The sequence below is a fragment of the Pogoniulus pusillus genome, chromosome Z, assembly GCF_015220805.1.
Source record: "Pogoniulus pusillus isolate bPogPus1 chromosome Z, bPogPus1.pri, whole genome shotgun sequence".
In the NCBI taxonomy this organism is placed as follows: domain Eukaryota; kingdom Metazoa; phylum Chordata; class Aves; order Piciformes; family Lybiidae; genus Pogoniulus; species Pogoniulus pusillus.
The window spans coordinates 68,270,867-68,285,012 of record NC_087309.1 but is presented as its reverse complement, the minus strand read 5'-3'; the positions used below and the strand labels follow the sequence as shown (position 1 = coordinate 68,285,012).

Genomic DNA, 14,146 nt, shown 5'->3' with positions numbered 1-14,146 from the left:
ATGAAGATGACAGAAAGAGAGGAACAGTTTATGACTATCAAAATCAGGATCTGATAGCTATGAAGAAGAAATGATAGTAAACAGCAAAGTAGCAGTTAACACAAGGAGCAAATATACATGTTAATAAACACGGAACAGGGTAGTGAAAGAAATTGATCCCCTGAAATATTGAGGGGATAAAGAATTTTCCTGAGTTGTGTCAGATTGATAAATACTCTCTGAGGACAATAGCATTTCTAAACAGCACAGGATATGATGCCATTTATTTTCCAGCCGCTCTTGAGTGCTACTAAGTTACAAATAAATGAACACACAATAGCAAGCATTTTTTTTTTCCTGAAAAAGCTCCAAAACCCCACCAGTCCTTAAGGCAGTAAAGAAATGAAGAGCTAAGCATATCTTCTGCTTTTTTTGCACTTGAAATTGTATTCAGTTTACTGATGTGACAAAGAGAAATAATTTTGGAATTTGATGTATTTTAGTAGGAATTCAGTTTTTGTATTGCATATTTGACAGTTCAGATAATCCAAACCTAAAAATACATCTGACTGTCAAGGCTCCTTACAATAAAGTGTATGATCAATATTATTATCTCACTCCCCTTTTATGTTAGCCTTAGAAAGGATTGAGACCTTCCATGCAAATTCATCTTTACATATCTATTACAAATCTCATGATGAAATGCAGCAGGCAGAGCCCAGAAAACAACACAGTGAATGATGTGCAGTGGAGGAATGAACTCTGACATTCCTGACCTGAGGAATCCAAAAGGCTTTCCATAAGTATATTAGACTGTGTTGAGACATGGGCTAAGATGGAATTATAGGATGCTTTAATGAGTAAAAAGATTCAAAGACATCCTAATGAATTTTAACATGTCCTATTGATGTTTTATTGGTAATTAGTAACACATGTCTTCTATAACAATATTTCCTTTATCAAATAACCACAGAATCACAGAATATATTTAGCTGGAAGAGATTTCAAAGATCATCCAGTTCATCTTTTGATCCAGCACTGAAGGGTCAACACTATACCACATCCCTACGTGCCAGGTCAACTTGCCTGTTCTACTCCTCCAGAGATGGTGACTCCATCACTGCCCTAGACAGACCATTCCAATGTTTGATAACCCTTTCAGTGAAGAAATATTTACTAACATCCAGCCTGGCACAGCTTGTAACCATTTCATCTAGTCCCATCACTTGTCATGAAGTTTGAGAAGGCAAATGACTTAATGTAACCTGAGGATTAGCAGAAAGATTTTATACCAGCAATACTTTATAGTTAATAATGTGCTCTTAAATTAGTTTGAAAAAAAACTCAACAAACAAACAAATAGCAATTTGACTTTAGAAGAACAGTTAATTCTCATGTATTTTGAAAAAAGGAGGTACAGATTGATTTGCTGTGAGAGTACACTTACATTGCACTTTTTATAACCCTGGAGCTTAAATATTAAAAATCCTTACATACCAAATAATATCCATAAAATGAAACTATTGTTTGATGATATGAAATTATATGAATCCAATTAACTTCAGAGAACATTTCTAGACAGAGAAGATCACAGGGTCACAAGATCACAGGATGTTAGGGCTGGAAGGGGCCCAAAGAAATCATCAAGTCCTACCCCCCTGCCAGAGCAGGACCATACAATCTAGCTCAGGTAACAGAAGAACACATCCAGACAGCCCTTGAGAGTCTAGAGAGAAGGAGACTCCACAACCTCTCTGGGCAGCCTGTTCCAGTGCTCTGTGACCTTTACAGTAAAGAAGTTCCCCCTTGTGTTGAGATGGAACCTCCTGTTCCAGCTCCTGTACTGCAGCTTATGTCCATTGGTCCTCGTCCTATCACAGGGAGAAAGTGACAAGAGCCTGTCCCCCCTCCCTGACACCCAGCCCTCAGATATTTACAAACATTTATTAAATCTACTCTCAGTCTTCTCTTCTTCAGACTGAAAAGCCCTAGGTCTTTCAGCCTCTTCACATGAAGTATGTGTTCCAGACCCCTAATCATTCTTGGAGCCCTCCACTGGACTCTCTTGAGCAGACCCCTATCCCTCTTGAACTGGGGAGCCCAAAACTGAATGCAGTACTCAAGATGAGGTCTCACCAGTGCAGAGTAGAGGGGGGAGAGAACCTCCCTCAATTTGATGGATACACTCTTCTTAATGCACCCCAGGATCCTGTTGGCCCTCTTAGACACAAGGGCACATTGCTGTCCCATGGACAACTTGTTATTCACCAGGACTCTCAAGTTCCTCTCCACAGGACTGCTCTCCAGCAGATCACCCCCCAGCCTGTACTGGTGCAGTTTATTACTCCTCTCCAGGTTCAGGATTCTGCACCTACCCTTGTTGAACCTCAACATGTTCTTCTGTACCCAGTTCTCTCCACTCTGTCCAGTTCTTGCTGGATGGCTGCACAGCTTTCAGCTGTATCAGCCAAGCCTCCCAGTTTGGTGTCATCAGCAAACTTGCTTACCAGTCTCTCTGTCCCCTCATCAATGTCATTGATGAAGTTGTTGAACAGCACTGGACCCTGCACTGATCCTTGGGGGACACCACTAGATGGACCTAGCACCACTGATCACCACTCTTTGAGCTCTATCTTGTAACCAGCTCCTAATCCACCTCTATGTCTGTTCTTCCATCCCACACATCCCATATACAAGGATGTCATGGGAGACAGTGTCAAAAGTCTTGCTAAAGTCAAGGTAAACTACATCCACTGGTCTCCCTGAATCTACCTACTCAGTTCAGGTATCATAGAATACTATCAGATTAGTCAAGCACAATTTCCCTTTGGAAAATCCATGCTGGCGATGCCTGATAGCCTTCATCTCTTCCAAGTGCCTAGAGATGCCATCCAGAATGAGCCGCTTCATCATTTTTTCCAGGGATGGAGATGAGGCTAACTGGTCTGTAACTTCCTAGAACCTCTTTCTTGCCCTTTTTGAAGACTGGAGTGACATTGCATCTCCTCCATTCCTCTGTCATCTCTCCTGTCTGCCCTGATTTTGTAAAGATGATGGACAATGGCAGAGTGACAACATCAGGCAGTTCTCTCAGCACTCTTGGGTGTATCTCATCAGGGCCCATGGACTTGTGAATGTTCAGTTTGTATAACTGATCCCTAATCCAGTCTTCACTGAACAACGGGGAGCACAAGTGATATGAGATATATGACAATTTTATATCAAATAGACTTTGCAATTAAATTTTAGAAATGTGAAAGCTGATATTTTATCTGCAAGTAATTGATAAATCACCTTTGTAGATCAAAATATGTTTGTCTTTACTACAAGTAGTGTGTGGATGAAAATGTTTAAACTGCACATTGAGTGCCTATGAAGAGTTTTAAATTGAAAGATTTGAAAGTTGGCATGAAATACCCTAAGTCTCTAAATGAAGGAGAGATTTCTTTTGTCCTATCAGATATATTATAGTGATGTTTGCAACTGTTTTGAATGCTTTGAAATTAATGTTTTAGTACAATGCTATTGGTACATGCACATTTCACAGATATGACATAAATTTTGCTGACTTTTCAGGGGTTTGCACAATATTCTGTGCTATTTTATGGGTATTACAATAACCAGAGGACAATTGGATGGCTCAAGTTCAGGATGCCGCTTTCTTATTTCCTTGTTGGAGTTGGGACTATTGGCTACAGCTTTATGATTGTCATTCGAACGTAAGTTCTCTTTGGATATGGAATAAACTACGTTCAAAAAGGCAGATAATTCCACTGTTAACCACTGAGAGTTTTATAAAATGTGATGACTGCAAGAGTAGGACAATGCTAGGTCAAGCACAAGGTCACAGCCATGAAAAGCTCCTTCAACCTATATTTATGCACCTATTGCTTAGCATCAGCAGCTGTGTTGCAATATTGTGAAAGTGGGGAACATTAATGAAATTCAATTCAATTGCTCTGCCTTTAATGATACCTTATGTGAGTTAAATTCTTTTATGAAGGAAAAAACTAAGAAGGAAAGAAGCACATGGTAAGTAATTTTGTGTAACACATTTTTCAGCAAATGATTCTCATCAAGACTAAAGTGATTAGGTCATATCTGCACAATGTTTTAGAAAAATTAATGCTATTGGCCATAATAAGGACTAAATGTTCTATGGAATGCAAAGTAATTTTTGACAGTGTGAAAATTGTGCTTAACAAACTGCTAAGTACATAATGTTAAAACAGTAGGAAGTATAGAAATGAGTGAAACAGTGCCTAATTGAATATTTAGTGAAATATTAGCCTTTGTCTATCAAATTCTGGACCTGAATTTTGTCTTAGGATCAGATGTTAAAAGACATTTTATTTTATACCCAAACTTGCTGTTGAAACAAACTGTGACACTTTTGATAGTTTCTAAGGAGATAGGATGCTAGTGAATACAATCTTCACTATGTTTGATTCAAGCAAGGTAACCACAATGATACACTTGGATATAGTGGTGGCTTTAAAAGGTGCCTCTGGGGAAAAAAAAAGTCAGACCATTACAGGTCAAAGTTGAAGGACATTTGAGAATAGAGAGAAAGTGCAGTTAAGCTATTTCCACTACCTTTTTTTGTCCTGCTGAAGTCAGTTTTTTTCACTTGCACGAGCACTAATTTTTTAAATATTACATAGTTTCCTTGACAGGACATGAAGCACTATGTCAAAATAAAAATCCCCATACATTCAGTTTAGCTTGAAAGTACATCTAAAAATATTTTCTGATGATGTGGCTGAGAAGATTAGAAAAGTCCTAGTCTCATGTATTTCAATGCCTGTCAACCAAACAAAAAAACCCTAACAACAGTGAAAACAACAAAAGACTGAAAGCCAAACCCCAACCCCCCCTAATCTCCTAGCACAAAATCTCTGTGGCCCAAAGAAAGGAATATCCTTGAGGAAAAATACATTGTATGTGACAACTTCTTATCTAGATATATTGCACTAGTATTTGTAAATAGTCAGCTGCACATAGGAACTGTTCTTGTAATCTTCATCTCTGTGTTGCTTCTCCAGAAAGCAACAGAGTGAACATAGGAAATAAAAGCAGTGTAACAGAAGGTGCTACCATTTTCTCTTCTCTTGACTGAATTCTGGGAAAGGCAATGCCCACATAAAAGAGTTATTTAGTAAAGATTATAACTTATGGGAATATTATAACTGATGACGAGGAAAAGGCTGAGGTCCTGAATGCCTTCTTCGCCTCAGTTTTCAACAGTAAGGAGGGAGGAGGAGGCAAGAGGCCTCTTGAACTGGGGGATGGGGTTGGGGAGCGGTGTGTTCCCCTGGAAATTCATGAAGAATTAGTTCAGGACCTGCTGATCCATCTGGACACCCACAAGTCCATGGGACCAGATGGGATCCATCCCAGGGTGCTGAGAGAGCTGGCAGCTGAGCTGGCCAAGCCGCTCTCCATCATTTTCCAGCAGTCCTGGCTCACCGGAGAGGTTCCAGGAGACTGGAAACTGGCCAAAGTGATCCCCATCCACAAGAAGGGTCAGATGGAGGAACCTGGGAACTATAGACCTGTCAGCCTGACCTCAGTGCCAGGGAAACTGATGGAGCAGGTTATCTTGGGGGTGTTAAGAGCGCACCTAAGGGATGGCAAAGGGCTCAGGTCCAGCCAACACAGATTTAGGAAGGGCAGATCCTGCCTCTCCAACCTGATCTCCTTCTATGACCAGGTGACCTGCTTGGTGGACGTGGGGAGGCCTGTGGATGTGGTCTATCTGGACTTCAGCAAGGCCTTTGACACTGTCCCCCACAGCAAACTGTTGGCTAAGCTGTCAGCCCACGGCTTGGATGGCAACACTCTGTGCTGGGTTAGGAACTGGCTGGAGGGCCGGACCCAGAGAGTGGTGGTGAATGGTGCCACATCCAGCTGGTGACCAGTCACTAGTGGTGTCCCTCAGGGATCAGTGCTGGGCCCCCTCCTCTTTAACATCTTCACAGATGATCTGGATGAGGGCATGGAGTCAGTCATCAGCAAGTTTGCAGATGACACTAGGCTGGGGGCAGATGTGGCTGAGTTGGAGGGCAGAAGAGCTCTGCAGCAGGACCTTGACCGCCTGGACAGATGGGCAGAGTCCAATGGGATGGCATTCAATAGCTCCAAGTGCAGGGTGCTGCACTTTGGCTACAACAACCCCATGCAGAGATACAGGCTGGGGTCGGAGTGGCTGGAGAGCAGCCAGACAGAGAGGGATCTGGGGGTGCTGATTGATACCAGCCTGAACATGAGCAGGCTGTGCCCAGGTGGCCAAGAGAGCCAGTGGCATCCTGGCCTGCATCAGGAATGGTGTGGTCATCAGGAGCAGGGAGGTCATTCTGCCCCTGTACTCTGCACTGGTTAGACCACACCTTGAGTAGTGTGTTCAGTTCTGGGCCCCCCAGTTTAGGAGGGACATTGAGATGCTTGAGCGTGTCCAGAGAAGGGCGACGAGGCTGGTGAGAGGCCTCGAGCACAAGCCCTAAGAGGAGAGGCTGAGGGAGCTGGGATTGTTTAGCCTGGAGAAGAGGAGGCTCAGGGGTGACCTTATTGCTGTCTGCAACTACCTGAGGGGTGGTTGTGGCCAGGAGGAGGTTGCTCTCTTCTCTCAGGTGGCCAGCTCCAGAACAAGAGGACACAGCCTCAGGCTGCGCCAGGGGAAATTTAGGCTCGAGGTGAGGAGAAAGTTCTTCACTGAGAGAGTGATTGGACACTGGAATGGGCTGCCTGGGGAGATGGTGGAATCGCCGTCCCTGGTGCTGTTCAAGGCAAGATTGGATGTGGCACTTGGTGCTATGGTCTAGCCTTGAGAATTGTGGTAGAGGGTTGGACTTGTTCTGTGAGGTCTCTTCCAACCTTGTTGATTCTGTGATACTGTGTAATTACTTTCTTATTCAGAAGACATATTTAGATTTAGGGCTCCTCTCTGCAGCTCTTCCAGTACACAACATAACACAGAAACATTGCTGGTCTCTGTTGCAGAGGGGAAATTAACTTATGTGAGATGACTTTTTTTTCCAAAATTAATATTGTTTATTAATTTTGATACTCAGAACTCTCACCATCTCCAACCACTAATTTCAACAATATTTTGGTCCTTACACGGTCATGGAAACACTCTATGGATAATATCTAGATCTAGTAATAACCAGCAAAATTTATAAACACTAGAAGAGAAGATTCCTGTGGTCAAATGCTGCTTGCAGTCGATATGCTGCTTGCCCAGTAGATGGACTTAAGGAGCTCTTTCTGCATGTGCAGAAGGTAATGGAGAATTACAAAGAGGCATTTAAGCATTTACTCAGAAATTATTATTACTTTACTCATGGAGGCTAGTCACAGTCCAGACAGTGCCCAAGCACTTTCAGTGAACTCTGTCTTGTTGGACATTGAGACTTAATTCTTCCCAGCTTCCGGGGAAAAGGAGGCAGGCAATCTTTGACCTTGTCACCTGATTCTTCTGGACCAACTGTGTATGTCCAGGAATTCTAAGCAGGACTTCCAGGTGCAGAGGCAGGATGTCATGCAGTCTCAGCACAATGTCACTCTGGCCACACAGGCCAGTCATGTGCAGACATCCAGGGTCTGCTCCTTGTAACCTGTGACAGTAGAGTTTACTGACAAACAATAAGGCAGCAGGCAATTGCAGCAGGCAACAGCAGAGCACGGCTGAGCACAGCAGACAGCACAGCAGAAAAGCACGTTGTTTACCTACATATCTCCTTGTATCAATGTGGGCTCAGATTAATTGCCCTTTGAACACAAAATTAGCCAATCAGAATGGCAGTTAGCCAAACCTTACCATATTAGGCAAAGCCATAGGCTCGTTTTTCTCAAATCTGGGAAAATCACAGGCCTTGCACTAGGTGGGCATGAGCTTGTGTGTACCTTGTTTACCACAGGACCCTGGGCAGGCCAGACTCAATGGCTACAGGTTCTTTTGTGTCCTTATCCTGTGCTTGCCTCTCTCCTACAGCAGAAAAACATGCCTAGGCAAGGCAGGACATGTATAAGCCTATTTTGGGCCTACCAAGCCTACTACAACAGTCTCAAAGAAATAATACCTCAAGATATTGACTTCAGTTATGAGAAAAAAAAATTACCTTACTCCAGAAACCACTAGCAGGGCAGTTCCTAGCCAAAACCTTTCATGATCTCTGTCACTTCAGTAAAAAAAGAGCAGTAAAAAAATACCAACCATCTTGGTATTCATTTATGACAGCTCAGAAGAATTTTCTGTACTACTGACTTACTATTTTCTTCCCCCATCTTCAAGCAGATATTTTACTGGACTATTAAAAATGTGGAGAGTGCATTGGTATTAATAACAAATCTGCTGCATCAGTGAACTTTAACATAGATGTTGCCATTTTCTGACCAGGGAATCAATACAACACTGAAGACTAGTTTATGCCCTACGAATATACAAAGATAGAGTCATCTTTGTGCTTAATGCTTTGAACTAAGTGATAAGCATGAAGATTCAAGATTACTATCATATGAATGACAACACATTGAAACCAGAAAGTGAGTAGTCAAGATCAAGTCAAGTCACTGAAGAAATAATTCACCATTTCTGGATACTTTTACAAATCTTGTTTATGGTACATAGAAATGAAATGAGAGACAAGATAGTAAGCTGTAATACACATACTTTTATGTGACATAACCAGCTTTTGTACTGGGTTGTAATTTTTTTTTTTTTAGCTCTTTATTAAGTATCTGGCAAACCCAGCTGTAACTCAGCAATCTCTGTAGCTTTCTATCTGAGAAATCTTCTGTCGTTTCCCTACTATGTATCATTTTCCTAATAATTTCTTACTCACCAGAGTTTCTCTAAGGTGTTAACAAATTACATTTATCTCATAAAAAGGTGTATTTAGAGCCCATTAGGTTTTTAAATATTAAAATCTCCATCTATCTGTCTTCTTTTGGACTGAGTTTTCCAAATCTGGTGTAACATGACTGCCTGCAATACTTTTAATTTCAGAACATTAACCTGTAGGAAGAATCTGATGACTACGCTCACACAGTAGAAGTAGCTCTAACAAGATCTTTCTGTGTCTTTCTGAATTTTGTAGAATGGCAAAGAATGCAAATGATGATGGTGGTGGGGATGATACTAGTTTTAATTTCAGCTGGAAAATGTTCACAAGCTGGGACTACCTCATTGGCAATCCTGAGACAGCAGACAATAAGTTTGCCTCCATCACAACAAGTTTTAAGGTAAAATAGAGTTCAATAAGGAGAGTTAGCCTTGTTTATCTTTCACACTGGTGCAAATCAAATGAAAGTAAGATTGAGTATTAACTGTGATTATGGCCAAGAAGCCTAAACTAGAATTGGCAATTCAATATCCTTTTGAATCTGAGCCTTTGTGCTCTGCCATTTTAACTATTTTGATTTGATTGCGGGAGAAAAAAATATTAAAAAAGGTATTAGTGGAATCGTCTATGTCCTCTGTGACTGCAGTAATAGTTCACAAAAAAATATTCTTCTGTAGAAATAGTCTCCTTTTTCTCATTTCTGATGGTTGCCAGTCTCCATGGCATTCTTCTCAAAAACTTTTTTAAAGTACTGGCAAAATTTTACCGATCTCATACTACACCAAAAAGATACTGTAAGACAAAGAAGAAAGATCATCTCCAAGGGGCCTTTTGTCATGTCAGAAGAACTTGCCTATCAGGACGAAAAAGCGTTGCTATCTTTGCATAATTTTTCTTCTTTTCAAATTAATTCTGAAATGTATCCCAGTTTTCAAGGCAATACAAAGCTTTCTTAGTCCTCTTTTTAGTTTATAGGAGTGTAGTGATTTCAAGAGTCACTGGCTGAAGATTCTGGGACAGAATTCAGGATGCACTGATGTGAAAAGAGTGAAAGGATATATTCTTTCTATCTATGCTAAAGAAAGTATTTATACTTTGGGATCAGCATGGGAATTGGAGCTGGAGGACCAAGCACTATCTGCACTATCCAACCACATACTACACCCTTCCTTTCTGCAGTGGTGATATAGCCACCAACACTCAATAGAAATAATGTGAACTCTGGCAATCAAAATCTCAGGATCCACTAAGGTCCAAATCATATTTTATGAGACAATGTAAGCTCATCTCAAAACATGATACCCAAATGTTCATTTGAATTTTGCAATTTATTTGGCTTTTAAAAACTACGGAATCAATGTGGAGTCTTGACCTTCATAGTACTCATAATATTCTTTTCTTCCTAATAAGTGCAGGAAGCTATCGTGGAGGAGCAGGAAAGCCGAAAAGAAGAAAATATTCATTTGACTCGATTCCTGAGGGTTCTTGCTAACTTCTTAGCTCTATGCACACTTGCTGGGAGTGGCTACCTCATCTTTTTTGTTGTTAGAAGATCCCAGAAATTTGCGCTGGAAGGTCTGGAGAACTACGGGTGGTGGGAAAGAAATGAAGTTCGTGCTAGCAAATTTCTAAAATAGATGTGGTTTGAAACTGTGTTCCTCTACTCTGCATGTTGCTTTTTTTTTTATTTCTTTTTCCCCAAAGTATTTAACTATTAAGTATGAATGGTAAATTTATTAACAGTTAATAGTTATTTTTTTTTTTCTCTCTCTGCTTCCTGCTTAATTAAAATTATTATTCCTTAGTTGGTTATTTCAAAGGCCCTCTTACGTTTCATTTTTATTTGAGGCCTTTATTTTTCCCTTTCTTTGTTAAGATTATTTTCCAGCCACTCTATGGACTCACAAGATCTCTTCATGGAACTCACTCTGCTGTTGCTTTCTTCCTGATACTGCCCCAAGGAAAACAACTGGTTTGTGGGCCTATCCAAATTTGCTTGGAGCCTCATAGATACAACTCTGCAGTTTAGCTACAGAATGAAACACATACCTTCTAGTTCCATCTGCCCAGTCCAAGAGTCCAATATCATTCTTTTGTGCTTAAGCTACTTTTCTAAACTGGACACAGATCTGCCTGACAGAGGTGTATAATGACAATGATTGCTTGTGCTGTAACTGTGCAATAAGCTCCTAATGTCACAGTAGCTATGTGAAAACCTGAGCAAGTTTAACTTTCTTAGCAAAGGCATTGCTGTGTATACTGCTGTGTATACTGTAAAAAGCTGTTGAGATTAGGTTAAACTGCTGAATAAAAATAACTACATTTTGATTTTATGAGAAAGAAATGTCATGTACAAAATTATTTGGCTTAAAGCAACACAAACTCAAAGAGTGACAACAGACTATCAGAAGAAGACAGGTCAGGAGGAGTTCAGGTTTGTCTCACCTGAAAGGTGTGGTAACAGATTTGTGCTAACAAGAGCTGTGCTGCTGAAAGCTGTTACATTGTGTTATCTTCTTCTGCATCCTGCAAAGAAGTTACACGTATGTTTATATTCATTACTTTACCTTTGTGCGCTTTGCAAAACAATATTGCTAATGAGACTCTATATCATAGAATTAAGATCTGGAGCAGGTGTGCCTGTAAAGGGAAGTGGTTAAGGCAATATTTCCATTATATGGCTAAAGATTTTTTTCTTCTTGGTGGGTAAAGAACATATTTGTGAGATATGAAATATTGCTCTTGATTTAATATTAATCTTTAATAACACATATTTGACTTCTATGTTGCAGCTATTTAAACATGTAGCTTCCTCTCTAGAGCAAACTTTCTCATGACAGTTATCATTAGTAAGTGAACTGAGATTGCAGCAAGGAAAAAAAATAAACATAGTCACTTGATGTACTATTTAGAAAAATGCAGATGCAGCTCTTGAACACAATTCAAGGAACACTATGTAAAATATACATATCTCATAAAAACATTGAACTCATTCTATAGGAATTTTTTTCATTACACTGAAAACTATTTAAGGGACACTATTAAGGAATGAATAAAATGTTTACAAGCAATTACATTGTCCTTGGAGCAGTCCAGGGTAAGTGCATTTTCTATCATCTGTTCCTGAAGCTCCCAGCCTAATAAAGGCGGCTTTGTGGAGAAGACACACTTTCCTTTCTGTCCTCTTCTGACATAACATTGTAAATTTCTTAATTCCCTCTCTGTTTTGTCAGTACCTAGTTCTATTACATCATGGTTCAGATAAAATTTCCTAGAGTGTCAAGGAGAACAGCAAATTGGGGAACACCAAATTAGTGGAAACAGGCAAGCTGGGACAGCTGAGGCATGTCATCAGCCTTTGTGTCACTTCTTGTACATGGCTGTATCTTGGTGACTGATCAGAGAGAAATGAAGATTTTGTGCTATGTAATTTCCCCATGACTTCAGAGATTCTGGCAAAATGGAGAATAATGCCACTGATTTCCGTGATAATGTGTTCTGAAATGGGATGAAAAATGTTGAACAAAATTGACTTTACTCATTTGTAGAAGGTAATTAACACAAGTAGTTAGGAGGTAGTATGAGCATATTACAACCTGAAAGAACTCAACAGATATTCTGCCAGAGAATATTCTGCTATTTATTTTTATACGCCTAGTAGTGTATATGGAATACATTTGTACTGACATTATTAAACCATGTTGTCAATGCTCTAATTCTAGAAATAATAGGGGAGTGTTTATTGTTATGAAATATAATTTCTCTTTCTACTTTTTTAAAATTTTATTTTTAATGGAACTGTATTTACTGGAAACATAAGTTGTTAGTCTCTTATGTAGCAGGTTCCATTCAAATCTATAACTACTACAACAATCTTTTTTAGTGGAAAACATGGTTTATTTTAATTAGACTGGTTACTTTCAATGAACTTATCATTTAACCAATGAGAAGGCAGTATTCAATATTTAATGTTGCATTGGTACAACATTATGCCCAGATACTGGTGCTTAAATATGGTACTAGTCACAGAATTTCTCACTAGATTCATAACACTTGGAAAAGCTTGTATAAGCAGTAACTTTCTAGCTATTATAGTGTGATGTAGAGACCTGCTATCTAAATCAGGTAATGTCACAGAGAGATAAAATGTGGTTTGAATCAGAATTTTAATAATTAGTGTCTGCTTCTTCATTGTTGTTCCTGGCTTAGGGAAAATTCTATCTCAATAGGGAGAGAAGGTTTTTGAGATTCACTCAGCAAGTAGTAAATACAAGGCCACAATGGCTATCAGCTGTAATTTCACCTTATACTCACAGTGTCATTCAGTCTTCTTCTGGTAAATCATTTCATATTTTTTGTCACAGAGAGTAGTCAAACTCTCAGTGATAAAGAAAAGGGAAGAAAATCAGTAGCTGAGCTTCAAGCTGACAAGAAGACCAGAATTCTAGAAGTTCAGCTCCTTTCTGAAATTAGACTGTGTTAAAGTGGCTAAGATTCAATTGATTTATTTCTTCAGCAAAATCTTTCAAAACCAACTAAAAATATGATAACATATCTATGAAACTATATGAAAAAAAGTTTATGCTTTTCAAATATATGAGTATACATAGTTTTCGGGCTTTGAAAAGTCAATGTGCTACATTTTGTCCCAGCAAAACCTTGCATTTTTGATTGTGATAATTTCTCACTTCTCAGTTTTGCCAGTTTCTGTATCTCATTTCACCTATTCTCTTAATAACATCCTTTGAGGGGGGGAGCTTTTGAGACAGGGAGCATTAATAGTCAAGGCATTGAACAATGAAGATAGAAAGCAACTAAGAAAGAATGAGCTAGCTTCAGATAAGTGGCTAGAAAAGACAGAATGTAATAAAAACATATAAAATACTGAATGTTTTAAGAGAAAGAAAACCAGTGACTTCTGTTATTGTTGCCATGTACCAACAAAGAAAGTTTCAGTAAAGCAGGTACTATATATAAACTGCCCTAAAGGACATGCGTTTTCTCCAAATTATAGGTTCACTATGTTTTCTAGTATCAGAACCACAATAAATTAATTGAGTAGAAGCCAGTTTCAGAAAAAGCAAAAGAGAAGGAACAGTGGAAGGTACATAGTGATGCTATGAATGACAAAATTTACATCTGTCTAAAGAAAGACTAATCTAAGGTATGAAGGGCAAATCCTCTGGAGATGACTAAATGAGTGAAAACCACACCTGGTTCAACATGTACTCAAACTGGTTCCGATGGAATCTAGGAGTTATTGTTTATATATGTTCACCTATTCCTGTCTATCCCTTGGCATTCTTGGGCTAGGCTAACCCTGG

General features: G+C 39.5%; 1 protein-coding gene across 1 annotated transcript in view; it reads left to right on the top strand.

The window, feature by feature from the left end:
- TMC1 (transmembrane channel like 1) overlaps nt 1-14,146 on the top strand; it is an 87,423-nt gene that overhangs the window by 54,864 nt on the left and 18,413 nt on the right. The window contains exons 9-11 of the mRNA XM_064176341.1: nt 3,556-3,698; nt 9,078-9,222; nt 10,238-10,432. Coding sequence (XP_064032411.1) covers nt 3,556-3,698; nt 9,078-9,222; nt 10,238-10,432 — 483 coding nt within the window. The remainder of the gene's footprint in view (nt 1-3,555; nt 3,699-9,077; nt 9,223-10,237; nt 10,433-14,146) is intronic.